The sequence below is a fragment of the Seriola lalandi genome, unplaced genomic scaffold (genome assembly GCF_002814215.2).
Source record: "Seriola lalandi dorsalis isolate HSWRI2012SDOR001 ecotype SW California unplaced genomic scaffold, Sedor1 jcf7180002054519, whole genome shotgun sequence".
NCBI lineage: Eukaryota > Metazoa > Chordata > Actinopteri > Carangiformes > Carangidae > Seriola > Seriola lalandi.
In genome coordinates this window covers 211,023-229,418 of record NW_019525072.1, presented here as the reverse complement: position 1 = coordinate 229,418, position 18,396 = coordinate 211,023, and the positions used below count along the sequence as shown (strand labels likewise).

Here is an 18,396-nt window from a genome sequence, read left to right as displayed (position 1 = left end):
AGATGCCTGCTGGACCACAATGAATGTCATCTAATTCCATTACTGGATAGGCCAAAGATAATTTTTCACTATATGCAATTCAGGCAAAAGTTGAAATATTATCACATACCCTTCTACCCTACTTAAAGGCATTAAACCCCCTCGTTCACATCAATCAGATCCATATCTTGGACACTTTTTTGGAACAGAGCCAGGCTTTAGCTGCAGCTGAGGTCTTGTTAAAAAAAAACAAAAAATAAATAAATAAATAAGAGCCATGTTTTCTGACCCAGTCATGACTAGGCCTATTTGTTCTAGTGGCTCGGAAAGTGTTCGCGTTCCCCAGGTCATGGCTGAACTTCTCATATTTATGTTAGCTTAACTGCAGGCTGGCAGCCTAATTCACTGGTATGTGTTTTCATTAAGTCTCCGGGGGCCCGGTAGCGCTCCCTCACTAACATGGCTCCTCTGAACTCTGACCCCCGGTTTTAATGGGAAGGCTGGCAGAGAAAGAGGGTCAAGGCTTCAAGAGAGGGCTCGCTTAGACTTAAGGTAACAATTTGAGGAGGCGTAACAGGTTATGTAACCTTGTCGCTGGACGCTAATGACTCAGTATGGCCTGAGGAATGTCCACTCTCAATAGGTCTCTTTTACATCAGTTGCTGTTTGTGGCAACAAAATTAGCTTTGGTGTGGTAAGATCGGACAAATCCTGCTCTGTGCGATAGATAACAGCTATGTAGGGCATGTGACTGAACATTTGCAATGTGCCCAGCCATGGGACATAAAACCAGTGCATGAGCAACGTGCCATTCTGTCATCCCGGCACAAATACTCATCTCCTCATTTAGGAACATGAAGAACACAGGCTGGTATGAGTCTCTCCCTTCTTTAGTATGTGCCTGCCATTATGATGACGAGATTGCTGAAAAAATGTCTGAAGACATTTTCTCAAATCTTTTACGATCTAAACGATCAATCTAAAGAATAATCCATAATGGAAATAATTGTTAGTTGTAGCTCTATAGATGGCAATGACATCCTGCATGAGTCAGGCTGTATTACCTACTGTTAGTAGTCACAACAATGCTTTTGAGGAAGACAAGTGTCTCACATGTCTCACATGTCTTCTCTACACGAGGTGTAAATTGGGGGCCAAAACCACAGACTCCACCACTAGTTCCTTTAGTGTGTTGGATTGACTTTCAGCAGCGGACGGTTTGCTGTATTTGTGTGTGTGTGTGTGTGTGTGTGTGTGTGTGTGTGTGTGTGTGTATGTGTCTGTGTGTGTGTGAGGATGGCGGGGTGCTGTTCTGTTTGCTTGGGGTCATTCCAGGCCTCGGCCTTTCTAACATCTTCACGGTTTTTTTTTTAGCTTCGCAAGCCCCTGGAGCTTAGGTGACACATTTCCCATGGAGTCCAGGTCAACGTCACACTGGTCCCTCTCTGCGGGCCATAAATACCAGCACATTTCCTCATTGCCTTGTTTTTATATTGACCAGAAAAAGAAATTGTAGCACCCGTACATCAAAAAGCACAGGACTTTCCAAGTGACAAGTTATCTAATGGCATGCTTTGAATTCTTCCTTAATGGCACGCAGGTTCAGTAAGTTGACAAACCTCTCATAACCCAAGGGCATCTTCACATTCATGGGCGTCGTGTGAGAAAAACAGTTGAGCCTCACCTGCAGCACAGCCAAGCCCAGTACAAGCAGCAGGAAAACACATACCAGCGATCACGTCAGAAATGCCTAAACTGATTGTAAGGGTATGTTTGTGCACGCGAATGAGAACACTATGTTTTGCTGACACTTTATGTTTCTTCTCTGAGTAAGATTGGGTTGAATAAGTAGAACATGGGTTTAGGAAAAAGGTTAATATATGTAGTCAAGGACGAGGATAGGTCACCATTAAGTGCTTTAAGGTTGACAAATGTGTACAAATCTAAACTGACACTTTACAACTAATAGACTGTTTGACCATGTTTAATCATTATCACAATTTTATTAAATCATCCGAATAACTATCAAGCTAATGATAAAGGTGTTTGTTTATGTTTTTGTACCTGCACTAGTAAGCCCTTCGCTGTCACTAGAGCGCACCACTTGCCAGCTGGCTCGCACCTCGGTTCCGTCCTCTTCAGCAAACTCATTGGCTTCCACAGCTGAGCGTCATCGCAGGGGGCCGGGCCTGACAAGGAGTTTATTGTCAGGAATGTGTAGTAGCACTCAAACTAATTCACCGCACCGACTGTGTCACGCTCCTGCAGGGCATCATCCTCCCGTTTCGGGACGCGCTCAGACTGGATTATCTCCCGGTGGTTTGACACACAGCTGCTGTTGGCTCTAATCGACTCTTTTTTTCTTTTCTTTTTTTCCATATCATGCGAGTTTTGACTTGATCGGATCAGAAAGTCGTCCTTGTTGTATATTGGGTTGTTTTGTTCTTTCGGTGGAGGAAGATTGTTTTACTTTAAAACTTTACTACCAAGGCGAGACTTCAATGCCAGATCCAGCAACGATGAGTAAAAAAGGAATGGTGACAAAGATCCACACGAGGATAAGAGCTGACCCGTTCACTGCCAGCTACGACTTGGTCGGAAAAGAACTGGGCAGGTGAGTGTGTTAATCGCATGAGCGGTTTCCAGCGTTCATTGATGAGAAAACTAATGTGTGTGCTGCGTTTGTTCGTGTGATGACTGGCTGCATTTTTCCCCTTACAATATCTTGATAATCTTATGTCAAATCGAGTTAATCGTGTTAGATTTGTTCCCTGCACGTGTTAATAGGAAGCGTGTTAATTGAACATTTCCAGTCCCGCATTCCATCCCGTGGTAAATGCGCTGATGGAAACGCACTCTGGCACCCGGAATGCGCAATGTTTTATGCGCTCTTGTGCGTCTTGGCTGAAAGAAGCTGAGAAGTGTTGGGACATTCTGATCCAGTGAGGAGGACAGTAATAATATGTGAAGATTTTTGGTAGATTTTTGGGGGGGGGGGGGTGTATGCCATCTGAGAAAGAATGAAAGCATCATATTACTATCTGTATCTCTAAACTTCACAAACTGCGGTACTGTCTCTGTTGATGCTCACCTCTAATAGGTCCTGGCGCATGTGGTGGTGAAAATTACATCCAAATTTAAGTTTTAGTCTGGGGTCATATTCTGAATGTGATGTTAAGTGAGAAAATATGCAAGAGGACAAATGAGAGAGCTATATATATATTATTATATAATGTTAACACTAACACTTATGATTTATAGACTCAAAGGATTCACTTTCCTGACAGTTTTCTGTCCCATACTTGTTTGCCCGGGAGATGCAGCATGAAATATGCACAGTCAGACACTTCTCTGTCTCTCTCTTTAACCTAATGCATTTTGGGTGTCACGCTGATTGATATGTAGATTTGAGACATTCAGGGCCAGCATGCCAGACATTAATGACTTTTTCCCCCAGAAAGCATTTTTTCGAATTAAGGCGAGTAACCACAGTGGACGTCTTGGGTTCCATTAAATGCAACAGCTGTTTGATCATGACTCTGGCCAGTTCTGCATCTGTCTCTGTAATTCCCCATTTTCACTGTAAATTTGCTGCGCTGTGGTGGGAGACAGGCTAAATAAAGAGCCCGCTGGGTTGAGTTTTCTTGTAGGACACCATAGGATATCGTGGGACAGCAGCCACAACCCATGGTGACGCTGCCTATGCAGTTTAGGCCACAGCAGCTTCTAAACACCCCCTCACCCTCATACCTCAACCCTTCATCCGTCTTCCCTCCTGTTCTCATGACTCCGACCCAACAACATCTTGAGATCAGGCCTCATAATCGCATTAAGGGGAGGAATGTACATAGCGCTGCATGCCAGGAGATCAGCTATACACTCTGTACATTAGGAGGGTTGTTGATCATATTAGAATTACTTGTTGAATTCTTCCGCCCACTGCTTCTTTCAGCTCTCTTGAAGTTGGCAGAAACAATGAGGCTCATCGACCTCATTTTCAAAAGCCCTGTCATTGTCAAGTTTTGCATCATGAGCTGTGATCCCCTGCAGAACTGTATACAATAAAATGTTGTGGCAAGCTTGAAAGCAGGAAGAGGAACTCATGTTGCGTGTCAGGCCGTCTGTGAAGCAGGCAAATGAGAGTTGTCATTTTTCACTGCACTTCAGACATGAGTCAGTGCCCCACTGAGAGAGCAAAAAAAAAAAAAAAACGCAGACACCACAGGAAACCGGTTTCTCAATCAAATTATCACCATCTCCACCTCTGGGGAGGAATTAGTTTGTTACAGTAAAGTTGATGGTGATGATGATGATCACAGGCTAGTTTCAGACTGATTCAATTGAGGATAAGCCTGCAAATGAGCTGTTTGATCTGCATAACTGTATTTGTGGAGCTAGACAGGATGCTTGAGAAAGCATCCATCAGTGTTAGTCAGAGTTTAGTTGAGAGCTTTTCTACTGTTACCGTGTGTTTTAACTCCAAAAATAAAACAGATATATAAAGTATAAAATACTTTAAAGTCCTATGATGTTTTAACCAGGACGCTCTGTGCATCTTTCTAGTAACATAGCAGAGTGTGAACATAGCCGGCTGGAAGGTGGCCGTGTTAAGTAACCTCTGACCTGTTGTCAGCCTTTGAAAGGCCTCCTGTTGCTCCTTTCCGTGGCCAGCGGTCATTCCTTTTCACTCCATATGTAGTTCCCAGCCCACAGTGAGTTGCTCTGAACTTGGCTAATTAAGGATAAAAAGGCTCTGACGGGTTTTGCCTTTTCATTCTGCACAATGAGTCGTCACCATTTTGCAAGACTGGGAAAAGGCAAAAGAGAAGGAACAGGCCCCCACAGCAGCCGGGGCGGTAGCCAAAACAGAACCAGGCTCTGGCCAGAACAGTTGCTGTTTTTGGTCCGCAAGCACAGTGGGCTTGGAGTAACACTGTGTGGGAAAATGACTGGCACCATGCTGACTGGACCGTTCTGACTTCATTTAGATTCTGCACAGTTCACAGTCATCTTTTCACATCCTGTGTTCACTGCTCCTAAGACTGTTGCAGTGTATCTGTGTTGTGCAGCTCATTAAAACACTGAGATGTAAGTTGGATATAGATGTTGAGGTTGCAATATCCATTCTGGCATGCTGCTCAGGCTCCAACCTGACTGTAACAGCAGTTACACCCCCCCCCCCCCCCCCCCCCCCCCCCCCCACCGCTTGGCCTATCCTGCTGTGGTCAGGTTGGGTGGTCCTGGTCTCGGGGCTGCTGTGTTAACCGACTGGTCAGCTTTTGTACGACTGTCAAAGGAGAAGCACTGGCTCTGGCCAAGGGTCTGGGCGGAGGCGTCAACACAATTCCATTTGTCCCTGCTGCTGTCAGCTGTGAAGAAAGGGAAATGGACAAGGCCTCATTATCAGCCTGGGAGGGGACGGCTGGTGATTATGGTCTGCTTGACACAGAGAGGCAATTCTGCACACATCGGACATCCTGCCCACACCCACGGCTGACCCTTAACACCTGCTGTGAATCTAGTGTATACATCAGTGTATTTGCAGAAAAATTAAGGGTAGTGATGTGGTTGTAAAAGTGGATGTTCTTTTTTATTTTCCATCTCATGCTTTACCAGCGACATTGAGCAACGACGCTGTTGCATCTCTTTGTTTTTTGCTTGACCTGTGAAGTTGTATTAGCCTTATCAGGTCCCTGCCCACTATTCAGCAGCTCTTGCCAAAACTGTCAGCCTTATCTGCCTCCTGTCAGACCCTCCTGAAGGCTAAAGGAAAAGGAGGAGAAGTGAGGGAAATCGTTACCGAATGTCTAATGACGCCTCCTCAGCTGAGCATATCAGTGGTCAATAGCAGTGTCTGTATTTTTTCAAACGATGCCACTTAAACTCCTTATCTCTGAACTGTTCTTTAACCTCGCCTACAGTGTTGCACTCGTGGCTTGTCAGTGGGCATTTCCAAAACGTCTCGCTCTGTAATCTGGGTTTCACCTCATAGCAGTGTAACTGTGATGAGTGTGTCCAGTAATTTTAGCTTTTCATTTGCTGCAGTTTTAAATGACCTAAATACGATCCAGTGGTCCCATTGGACCACTTGGATACAGAATAGAACCATCTCTGACCAGATCTATTTGAAAAAGCCAGTAATGTGGTTGCGATTACTCCGTCTCCTCACTAATCGCTCTCTCGCTCTCTCTCCCCTCTTTGTTTCCCAGGGGAAAGTTTGCGGTAGTGAAGACGTGCATTGAGAAGGCATCGGGGAAGCAGTACGCTGCCAAGTTCCTGCGAAAGCGACGGAAGGGCGCGGACTGCCGCATGGACATCTTGAACGAGATTGCTGTGCTGGAGTCGGCCAAGGCAAACCCCTACGTGGTGGCACTGCATGAGGTCTACGAAACCAACACTGAAATCATCCTTGTTCTTGAGTGGTAAGACATTAAGCATTACAGAAAACAAACAAACAAAAAAAACCAAACATGAAAGTCTTTTTAAAAGTTCACAAAAAAAACAACACATTTGAACAGTCCTGCCTGTCAGACTCCAAAATTTGTTTGTGATCAGACCCTCATGCACACGCCCAGCCCTGGCTTGCACCGCCACTGATATGAGAAGAAAATGATTATGGACATTTAATGGCCTTTTAAACTTTCCTCACTTTCCTGGCGTTTGGTCCATGCCAGGAAAACTGGAATAAAAATGATTAGGTTCTTAATCATTAGGGAGATGAATATCCTTTTTATTGCTCACCATAAACACCATAAACTTTTCTCTCATGCAGAGTGTCTGAGGGACTCCAACCCACCGATCTGGCTTCCAAAGAACTTTCCTTGACATTCATTCATTTCTAATTGATAAGCAACTTTGATGTTTTTTTTTTTTTTTTTTTTAAGAAGTCTTTGACTGGGGAAACCCACGCATCAAATCACATTATGCAACATCCTGCATTTTGCATGATGAGAATGTCACTGCTTACGTCTTTTCATGTGAATCGTCAGCTTTTATCTGATCTGAGAACAACGGCAAAAAAAAAACAAAAAAAAAACTTCTAATTACTTCCCGGCTTAGAGTTATGTGCTAGTTGCTGAGAATGTCACTGCATGTCACTCACTGACTCTGTCTCACCTCAAAAAGAAAAAAAAAAAACATACATGTGTGAAATGCGGAGCCTCTCGCTATTGTGACCTAAACGCTGCCTTAAATGGAAACTGTCTCTTTGTGGTTCGTTGCTCGTCTCAAAACAGGCTCCGCTAAACACCTCAGCTCAATGCAGGAAGTGTCACTTTAAATACCGATGTGGCATAACTGCACTGTGTGAAAATGACAATATAGAGCCATAAATGAGTCAGTTAAACCCTACTGTGAGAACTTATTGCTCAGTACTCTGGAGGGTTTGTTTGACTGTTGCGATTTTGAAAGTGCAGGCGAACTGGCTGAGACGAGCTGCTCGTTCAGTGACGCTGTTAGGTCATCCTGGCCGTCTGGTTCTGGTCTGTCGTGGGTTGGGTGTTAAATGACATGATGCGTCTAGTGATGGCCTTTAATTAGGATTTGGAAGGGACACTTAGCATCTTAATTACCTTGCTCGCCTCATTACAGGGAGATTACACCGGGCAATTACACTTGAACCACGTTACCATGACCCTCGGTCGCTGCTCAGGCAGGAAACCCTCTCCTTGCCCGCTCCTCACTAGTCATCCTCACCCCAGACGTGGAATGCCTCTGCAGAACAAAAGCCTTTCTGTGGAGCTGTGTTTGACCTCTGACTGAAGTGTGAAAGGGGAAGTAGCACCACAGTTCACCCCTGCATGCCTGCAGAGAAAACATAGCAGGAGGTCAGTCACCACTGGTCCACGGTTCCTCTCCAGCTGCCAAATTGAGCTGCAGTCTTTGAGCGTCAAATCAGGCAGCCTGCATGTGCACAATATTTTAGCATTCAAAAGAGCTTGGTTTTAAAATACCAGCTCATGCTTTTGTCAGTTATTATATATTGTACTGTATTTGCCCTTAAAGGCTACTCATAGCAAGACCCTTGGCCACTGAAGGGCTGCATCTCAAAAACCGTCTGACCTCAGCATGAGTTTCAAGAAATTGCAAACCATTTTCCATTTCCTGTGGGTTTAAATGTGAGCAGCAAGCAAAGCTCCCAAAAGTAGCACACCACCACGCTGGTATAAAGTGTTGCAAGCACGCACGCATACATACACACACACACACACACACACACACACACACACACACACACACACACACACACTTCTTGTAGCCACAACCACATCCTTGGTAATGTCAGAGAAATGGAAGCGAGAAGTGAATTCTAATCATCTTTTAAAGTGAAGCTCCGGCGTGCGTCAGTACCACAGAACAGCCCAGCATAATGACTAGTTTGAGAGATGGCCACTTTGATGAAAAATGAACATGCATCACCTCTGAGCCTCTGAAACTTTTTTTTTTTTGTGCACAGTAGCTAAAAACGATGAGTTCACCATGAGGCATAGTCCTTTTTGTACTGCAGGAAAGTGATGAATCTTATTCAGCTGCCTAAAAGGTTTAATATGAAGTCAGCTGTGTGGCTAAAGGAATTGAAACTCACAAAATCACAAACCCCCAGCTCTTTAAATGTCAGGTGTTCTGTAAAGCTAAAGGGTTTTCACAATCATAAAATCTGTGTTCAGTTTCTACCACATTTGCGTCTTTTAAGTTGCATGATTCTCCTTAACATTGAATTTCATTTAATTTCCTCTTTTAAATTTCTTTAGAGAGCCATGTTTCATGTAAATTTTTGTTTCAATATCCCTTTTTGCGTGTGCTTTAACCCAGAGCACTAATGTCCTCAGTGGACTATAATTGGACTAATACACTGGAGCAGAAGTGCTGTCCAGAAAATTCAGCCAACAGACAGGTTAGGCTTGCGGAAGCTGGTTGACAGGTTGCTGTTAAGGTGACGTCAATGAGTACCTAAGCTTGGTGGATAGCCAAGAATAGCTTGGACCAGATAAAATAACTAAAAGGAGGTTGATTGTAAGATATAGAAAATAGTTGTTCCCAGGTAATAGATCGAGGTAAGAGATCGAGGTTCATCTGTTCTTGAATCTTTATGCCCCGGCTCATGTTGGTTACAGTGGGTTCATTCTTGTGGTGCTGGTGCAGAGGAGGATGTCTGTCTACACACTGAAGTAGTGAGTGCATTAACTCTCCTGGAGGGAGGGAGGGTGAGTGCAGAGACAATATTTAGAGTTCAGGGAAGTATCGGATCATTCTTAAGTGCTTGGCCAGAATGTGTGCAGTCTGTGTGAACTTAAACAAGATGGTCTTTATCGAGATTTTCAATCCTTTCAGACACTCTGCTGACAGCTTAATGAAGCTATTAAAATACTCCGTCACGTCAAGTCTTTAATTGCTCAGACAGGTACGCTAAATGCTTACAGGTCAGGTCCATGTTAAGTTCATTCTGGATATAACACAGACTCAATATGAGGCATTAAAGGTTAACATCAATAAAATCAAAAGCGTCCATCAAACCTCTTTCATTTCCTCTCCCAAATGAAAACACTAACACCCGGCTTGCTTGCATTTGGTATACATGAGCAGATCAATGTAAACAGATTAAGTGCAGAGTTTCACTGTAAGTCTCCGCTGCTCTGGGACTCTCTGGGGGTTGTTAGGTGGGATTGAGCATGTTTGTTACAAGTGGGGTAGGTGGCAGGTCAAGTATTTGGTGCTGCGAGCAAAATAAAGATTATAAGGACCATTGACGGATATCCTCAAAATCCAACAAAACATGTGCTATTTTCACAGCTGAGGATAGTAAAGAGCACAGGGTTAGGAGGCTAACGGGGGGGGGGGGTTGCTGGTTATGTAACATACATGCCTAGGGCCTGGTCACAAAAAGTTTTCTTCTGAAGATAAAAAGCATGTGCGCCATCTAAATCCCCCACACATGGTTCTAGTTTTTTTTTTTTGAGCGAACTGTCAGCTTCAGGCATCGATCTGACTGATGGAGTATCTAACGTAAATCCACCATGTCTCCACTTAACCTAACGTTGTTACACAAGCGCAGCAAGACCGGGCGGGATGAATCTGACTATTTGATTCGCAAAAATGTGAGAAGTCACCACTGAGACTAAATTCCAAAAAAAGGATAATCCCTGATGCGTAATTTATTTTGTGCAAACAAGCAGAAAAATATGCAGGCTGAGGCTCATACGGTACAGTATCTAGTTGCCAACATGACACTATTTTCCTGCCGCCCTTTATGCACCTTCTCCGGCATCTTTATTACTTATGTCGTCTCTGATTAGTTGTTTCCCCTGTTTTGATTTAGTAAGTTAACTGGCAATACATCAGGATATATAAGCTGTTATCAGAATGTGCTGAAAGTTGATATGGCCGTTGTTATCGCCAGTAATATTCCTGAGGAGGGGAAAGTACATGCAAAGGCGGAGTACCAAAAATGATATTGATTCATGTTGGACTCACATGCAGTTTGTAGATGTGGACAGACTTTGTTCCTCCAAGCCAAAGTACACTAATGAAGAGACGGGCAGTTCGGTAATTACAAAGAAACTGGAAATGATTTTGAGGCTTGTTCACTAAAATTGTACTTATGGGATGGGTTTGAATTTACCATTGTCAACTTTCAAACTGAAAGGAAGGGCGTATATGTACAGTTTAAGGTGCAATTTATTATGACAAGTTAAAATTTATAATCAAAAATGAAAGCGATCCAAACTAAACTCCACTTGGTGGCTATCCATGTACACTTGTTTTCTTCACATCTTATCCGTGTTTTGTTTTCTCAGTTTCCCTTCCTGTGCTTTCCTTCCAGCGCCGCCGGTGGTGAAATCTTCGACCAGTGTGTTGCTGATAACGATGACGCCTTCACGGAGAAAGATGTGATCCGGCTGGCCAAGCAGATCCTCAACGGAGTGGCCTTCCTGCACCGAAACAATGTGGTGCATCTGGATCTGAAAGTAAGCACACCGAAACATTATATGACAATATAGGGCAACGTATTCCCTCGCGGGGGGAGACTGAGGGAGATATGATTTCTGTTATGCAAGAACGGCTCATTCAGTGTGTTACGACCCTGTTCCCACAAGGAATCATTCGTCAAAGGAATGTCACTGACCTATCGTGTTTTCTTAAATAGACCCTGAGGTAAAAAGGAAGTCATCATGGAGGCTTTCAGTCTACGGAAGTGTGTTGAAAAATTAACCAAGCGTCTGGTTTCTCATTACACGTTACACAATTCTTTTAAAAGTGAATGAGCGACTAAAAAAAACTGCATTTGCTCTAGATGAAATGATCAGGGTAGGTGTATAATGACATGCTGTAGTGTGAGGTAGCGTTTTCAAGAGGTGAATCTCATGTTCTCTTCAGTCGCTCTTGTGGTTTGATAGACTTAAGTGGCCCAGGCTTGTTTTCTCCTCTTGTGTTTATCTCAAATGCTTCAACCAGCTCTGGCATTAAGCCAGTCTAACCCAGAATTAACACAGTTGTACGTACACTAGAGTATTTGCACACTCAAACCAAGTGGTTGGCAGGACTACCCTACCTGTTTTCAGTCTCGTCTGATAGGCTTAATGGATGATCTTAGCTCAGAGGAGCAACTAGTACGCTCACTGACAAACCAGAGCCCGGATCCTCTTGGGACCAGTTACCTCAAATGCTTTGACTCAGTCACAGTAACATATAATTATAGACCTCAGACATCTTGAATAATCATCAGTCCTTATGTAACGTACCTGTGTCTAACCTGTGTTTTCGTCATTTCCAGCCCCAGAACATCTTGCTGACCAGCGCCAGGCCTATCGGTGACATTCGTATCGTGGACTTTGGCTTGTCCAGATGCATGGACAACATCACAGAGGTCAGGGAGATCCTGGGTACCCCAGAGTACGTGGGTGAGTCCTGGTTTTAAGTCCTTAAAAAACAGAGAATCACCTGTTTCTTTTCAATCTGAGTCTCATTTATCGTGACTAATTGCAGCCATGTGTTTGTGTTGCAGCTCCAGAGATCCTGAGCTATGAACCCATCAGCACTGCTACAGACATGTGGTAAGTGTGCTACTGTAGTTAATGAGACTATTTCCACCCATTTTCATGGATGCCATGCAGAAGTCATTTAGTTTGTGCTTTGTTACCCGGAATAAAGACATATTCAGCACAGTGACATCACCTCCCACGCATGCAGACAACAGTTTTATGTCTAGACCTTTGACCATTAGATCGTCTTTGCTTCATACTTCCAGTTGATTAATGACGGCAGCATAGTGTAAGACAGCCAGATCTGTTGTGCCACAGCGTGTCGCAAAACAAATTCTGTAACCATCAAATATGACAGATTACCTCATTACCTCTCTCCTCTTTCTCCCTCCCTCTCTGCCAGGAGTATCGGGGTACTGACCTATGTCATGCTGACAGGCGAGTCTCCCTTCCAGGGTGACAGCAAGCAGGAGACATTCCTCAACATCTCCCAAGTCAACGTGGACTACTCGCAAGACACGTTTGAAGGAATCTCCTCCCTGGCTGTTGACTTCATCAAGTCCTTGTTAGTTAAAAACCCCAGGTGAGGCTGTTTTACCTTAGTAATGAAAATGATCAGATGCTCTGATTATAGCTAAAACTGCCCAAAATTTCCATCAGCATTACTTCGAGCTGATTTACACACCAAGGATGTGAGTCAGGTTGATACAGCACGGAAATACATCTGTGTGCGTCTAAATGAGTGTGTGTGTGGTAAGAAGATTTGCGTCACTTAGGCAACAGAACATTTCCTTTGTTTTGCAAATGGTGGTTGTAAGCTCACCTCGTTACAAAAATGATGCCTGTGTGTTCATTTTAATGTTACACCAAACACTGACGCATCAGCTTTAAGTGTCACCATGTTAAAAAAAAACAAAAAAACATTGTTAAACTAAAGTGATTTCCATGGGAAGCTATATAACACTACTTCTAATGAACTCTAACCCTAATTCTGATTGAGAGCTCCAACACTGAGTCCTTTTTTAATCAGCACAATTTGTTGATGTAAAGTAGCAGCAGCCTCCGTCTCACATCCAGAGCCATAATCTCAAGTCGGTATCATTTAACTGCAGCAGATTAGTGGTGGCATTGGAAAAAGTGGAAGATTCCTGAGTGTTTGAGTAATCGGCGAGAGATGGAGGGGGGAAAAATCTTGAGAGCAAAAAAAAGTGCTTTTTTTTTTTTTTTTGTGGTTTTCCAAACCAAATGTTGAAAAGGAATATGGCCGACATCTGCAAGAGAATGGATTGAGTGAATCAGAAGATCCAGGCAATCCATTGGTTATGTAAACTCTTTGGGAATTTCCACTCATCCAGTGTTATTGTGTTTGTGTGTACAGGAAGAGAGCCACGGCAGAAGAATGCCTCAACCACCCCTGGCTGAACCCGCTCCCCCACTCCCACTCCCACTCCCACCCGCACCTCCACACCAGGCCGGCATCCTCCTTGGACGAGCCAGAGACGAGCCAGTCCGAGTCGGAGCCCGAGAGCCCGGCTCCATCCCCTGAGCTGGGCTTGATCGGGTCATACCTCACCCAGGGTGGGCTGAAGACGGGCCGTGACGCATTCTCCTTCAGCGATCCCCCCTTCCCCACGCTGCCTGAAATACAGCAGGAGCTGATCTGCTGAATGACGCTTCACAGGTGGAAAGAAACTGAACAAATTCAAACTGAACGGAGCAGACGCTGAGAGCCAGTGAGCCTGCAGCTTCTTGGTCTGGATCGGACACAGGGCCATGCTATATGGATGCTGTATGCCTGCTGCTGGCTGCTTCTACTGCTGTGATGTCTGTGAGCTGGGCTGTGTGTAGTTTGATACCTCTGCGTGTGTGTGTGTGTGTGTGTGTGTGTGTGTGTGTGTGTGTGTGTATGTGTATGTGTAAGAGAGAAATAATACATGCTACTCCATGCTGATTTATGATTGCACGGCGGGAATGTGAGAGGAATGAGGATGCAGGGGAAAAGAGTGGGAGAAGACACACAAGGGCTGTGTCGCAGGACTGCACTGCTGCCTTAAAAAGTGACAGAACTGAACCAGACTCAGCTTGATACTGTGACTAGTTCAACCCTGCACGCACACTGGTTTCTCTTTCTTACCAATTAGCCTTTTAAGGAGGACAGGCAGCCTCTTGCTTCCTTGGGAAATGACTTCACTCACTGTGTGCTCTCATCAAAACAAGTTATGCTTCAGCTGACCCAGACATACCTTCTGTGATGAGTTTTCTTGAAGGAAGTAAAGGGTTTTGACAGATGGTTCTACTTAACAAAGGAATTAAAGCGATGGACAGCATCTACGCTGAAGTCGGACGTTAACTGTCCCACTCTTTTGTGTGTTTATTTATGTGTGTTTGTTCTACCACTTCAGCTCCTTACATACACAAAGCCACATCAGTGCCTGAGTTTGAGGTGGACATGGTAGCATACTTATTTTTTTAAGGACAATCTTGAGCACTTTTTTTTTTTTTTTTACTTTGTTATTGGAACTTCCGTGTAATCGTAAGAAACCAAAGGCTCATTAAGCACAGTCAGCTGTCACAATGTACTGTACATATTAACCACCATTCTCCACCATCCACTGTTTTTTGTCACATGACCTTTTTGTTTTTTCACAAAGTGCCACTTTTTCAACCTCACTTCTGTGATCATATTGGAGTTAAAAGTTTGACCTGGATCTTTTTTGGGTTTTTTTTTGTTGGCTATTGCACAAGTTGCACAATTTTATTTTTTTTTGTACTTAACTGCGATGTTGCCATTAGATTACATGCTCTTTTTAAATATTGTGAAAACATCAGTCATGGAAAGAGGGAACAGTCTGGGCTGAAAGTTCAGAACAGTTCACTTTTGTTATTGGAACTGTAACAGATGAACAATGACATGGTCAACTGAAGAGCCCAGAGTTGTATAAATATGTGATATTTGCCTTCAGATACTCGGGAGCAGAGAAATAAGAATTTCTCAAAAGTACTGAAATGTATATTGTGAGTTAGTATTAAAATTAATCTGTAAAGATAAGTTGGGGTTTTTTGTTTTGTTTTTGTTTTTTGTCTTTTTTTTACCATTGTATGAATGTTAACAGCATTATATCCTGTCTTATTTTGTACGTTAAATTTTACTTATTCTTGTTGTTTTCTGCTTATGAATTTCAGGCCGGTTTGCACTTGTCCTTTTTGGACGTTATGTTAAAATGAATAAATGATGATGGCATGCATTGCAAAATGTAACTAAGAAAAAAAATACATGTGCATTTTGTATCAAACTCTAATGTCTGTGTGATTCTTTTTAAAGCAGCAAATTAATGTCGTCTGTCACTTTGTGTGTCACTTGTCAACCATTCTGGTTCAGATTATATGTCAACAACGGATAGATGGATTGTGATGAGCATTTACACATGTATACATGACCCTCAAAGGATGAATCGTAATGACTTTCCTCTGGTGGGACCATCATCAGATCAAAAATTTAACATCCCAACATTCCCATCACCATCAGCCAAGTTTGGTGCTTATTAGCAAATGTTAACATGCTAAACTAAACTATAACAAACATTAGGCTATACCTGCTTAGCAACAGTGTATTAGCATAGCTGATGTTAGCATTTAGCTCAAAACTCAGTTATGCCGTAAGTGCAGCTTCAAAACTGCTTGGCTGTGCAAAATCCATGCATGAGCTTTGCAGACTGAAATATATACACACATAGTGGTTCGCAACCTTTCAGGCTTGTGATCAAAGTGAAGCAATGTATTCACACGCGTGGTGGGCTTTTTAAACAAAGATCAATATTCTTAGCTCAGATTGCTTTATTTGAATAGTTTTCAGAAGTCTGACTTGGTAAATCTTTTATAATAAAAAGCAACAACAGAGAAAAAAAAAGCTCTTTCTTGTCAATCACTTGAGATCCCTCAGATTGATCTGACGACCCTTTGGAGGATCCCTGGAAACCATTACTCGCATTTTTGTATCACCCCACTTTATGCTTTCATCCCTCTATAAACCCTGTGTCTCGTGATCCCATTTCTCATTGCGCCCAGTGCTGATGATGTTTGTTTGCTTGACTGTGTGTGCGTAGTCAGTAGAAAAGCAGATCTCATACCTAAACAGATTACCCATGCCATCATATTGCTGCTGAAGCATCTGCTTTTCCTCTCAGTGTATCTATTTACAGAAACAGTGTGTCACAAAGAAAATAAAAAGTATTCTCTTGAGCCAGTCCTCCACAAATATCCAGCAGTCTCTCAGAACAGGAAATGCCAGCATCCTGTGAAGAGGAACACAGAGTAATGTTTTCCACTGTCGTAAAGTTTGTCTCTTTCTGTCTTTTCTCGCTCATGCTCACACTCTTGTGCTTGTTTACTTGTGTCAGGTTAAACAACATCCCTGCCTGCCAATATCCTGAATTCTTGCTTTAATGTGCTCTTCCTCTCGAGGTCGGCAGCGAGCCAGTAAGGAGAGAGCGAGGCTCCCCGCAGGGTCCTGCTCTGGTGGCTCTTGGCAGGACTTACCGTTTCCCCTAAAGAAAATCCTGGAGCCAAGGAATGCCAGAAATGTTCATAACTGGCCTCCTTTCTTTCTTCAAACCTTGTCCTTTATGCCTCTCTTCCCTCTTATCCTCCTTATGTTTTTTTTTTTTTTTTCCTCAGTGGGAGGTGGTATCGTTTCCACACTGCAGCACACACACATAGTCACATATAAACATATGCGGTTATTGAAGTGGTTGATTACGTGGTTGTTTCTTAAAAGGACTCTCTGGATCAGTTCATATTTAAGGTGACCATTAGAGGATGATTTAAGACAGATGTGGAGACAGTTTACGCTCTCTCCTGAATGGTGAGTGCGCTGCAAAATCTGGCTTTGTAGCAAAAAGAGGACTTGACTCCTCCAGATCCAAACAAACACAAAGAGCCCACCGAAGCTTATCGTGACATCCAGATAACCTGCTCTCAACAATCCATGTGGATTGGAACTAAGGTCTGGCTAAATGGTTTTTGAAGGCAACAAATATTACTTTGACACACCACAATGAGGCGCATTATGTTGCAAAACCCATCTGTCTCTCTTGAGTCTGTGTAACAACAATAAAAGAAAAAAGATAACAGTATTACAAACACTGATTTTCTTTGCTCTATAAATTTTTTTTTTGCTGTAGGCACTCAACAGTTGTTTCATCTCACGCTAACCAGCCGCACATCCTAAAGCCAAGTCCGTCATCGCTTCCAGCTGCCACACTTTGATCCCTTGAGGTTCGTGAAAATCCAGACCTTGGATTTCAAAATGTAAACCTCTTGGGAAGCTGGAAAGGCTACATTCTGAACCGTAAAAGGTCAAGACTATCAGTTATATAACCTAAGATTGTTTGACAGCAGGGTGATATTTTGACTGTGGCTTTTCCATCTATGTGCCGCTGAGCATGCTGCAAAAACTGTGCCATGACATGTACTGAAATATTTACTTATGTAAAGATATTTTCTTCACCACAGTCAAATATTTGTTGTTATTTGGGTGGACGAGGAGTAAATCCAATGGAGCTCCCTAAAATAGCTCATCCAAACTTCAAGATTATCTAAGGCCTTTAAGTCACATAAAGTACCACACGGAGCCAGATAGTACTAAAAAATACCACTAACAAACAGAAAGTACAACAGCAGCAGCGCAAAGAGCTACAAATGAGGATTTTGTCTAACACTAACCCTATTAGTAAGAGAACTTCCAACAACTTTTTAAAATCCTTTTTTGTTAATCAACTGGTTCAAAGCATGTTGAGTACAATTTGTTAAATGTATGGTGCTTTGTGGTGCTCTGAGATATTTTGTGCCCTGTTCTTCTTTATTTACCTGACCTGGAAAAGTTTCTTTGTATCCTCACCAGTTACACATATGTATATGATAAGATATGATACTGCAAAGACAGGCAAAAAAGCAGTTTGGGGTCTTGCTCAAAAGCACTTCTAGAGAGCATACAGTCCTCTTGGTTAGACCAATGGATATCAATTAGAAGCCTCCACGAATGGCCTATTTCCATCACGAGTGAGACATGAAGGGAGCGTTCCCAGCTCCTCATAGCGTTCCACTCTCTCTCTCTCCGTCCGCCTGACCTCCTGCTCCAGTTGTCTCCCTCCGTCTCCTCTAACTGTCGTGTTTTTCTCTCCCCCTGTCTATCTCAATCTCACTATCTCTAGATCTCTCTCAATGCACCAGTTTTCTCAGAAGTATGGTTCCACTCGCACCTTACATAATGGGGAAATTCCTTTACGCTCATGTTCCTGATTATACTGCCGTTATGGAGAGAGTACACTAATGTCAGAGACCTCAATACAGCGTAAGGGGGGGGGGGGGGGGGAGGGGGGGGATCAGAAAAACAAAATCTATTCTCCTCAGGGGTTGGAAAATCCGCAACCTCCGGCAGCCT

At 43.3% G+C, this 18,396-nt stretch overlaps 1 protein-coding gene across 1 annotated transcript; it reads left to right on the top strand.

Moving 5' to 3' along the window:
• Positions 1 to 2,202: 2,202 nt before the first annotated feature.
• stk17al (serine/threonine kinase 17a like) lies at positions 2,203 to 15,250 on the top strand. Its single transcript, XM_023413968.2, has 7 exons — positions 2,203 to 2,593; positions 6,189 to 6,401; positions 10,799 to 10,943; positions 11,750 to 11,876; positions 11,981 to 12,029; positions 12,361 to 12,540; positions 13,336 to 15,250. The coding sequence occupies exons 1-7, from the start codon at positions 2,481 to 2,483 to the stop codon at positions 13,622 to 13,624; spliced, it is 1,116 nt and encodes a 371-aa protein (XP_023269736.1). The 5' UTR covers positions 2,203 to 2,480; the 3' UTR covers positions 13,625 to 15,250.
• The last annotated feature ends 3,146 nt before the right edge of the window (positions 15,251 to 18,396 follow it).

What these genes read in the sequence shown, in the direction of transcription:
- stk17al (XM_023413968.2), top strand. Translation starts at nt 2,481, where the DNA reads ATGCCAGATCCAGCAACGATGAGTAAAAAAGGAATGGTGACAAAGATC. An exon ending in GTCGGAAAAGAACTGGGCAG is followed by an intron (nt 2,594 to 6,188) that starts GTGAGTGTGTTA and finishes TTTGTTTCCCAG; the next exon opens with GGGAAAGTTTGCGGTAGTGA. An exon ending in GGGTACCCCAGAGTACGTGG is followed by an intron (nt 11,877 to 11,980) that starts GTGAGTCCTGGT and finishes TTTGTGTTGCAG; the next exon opens with CTCCAGAGATCCTGAGCTAT.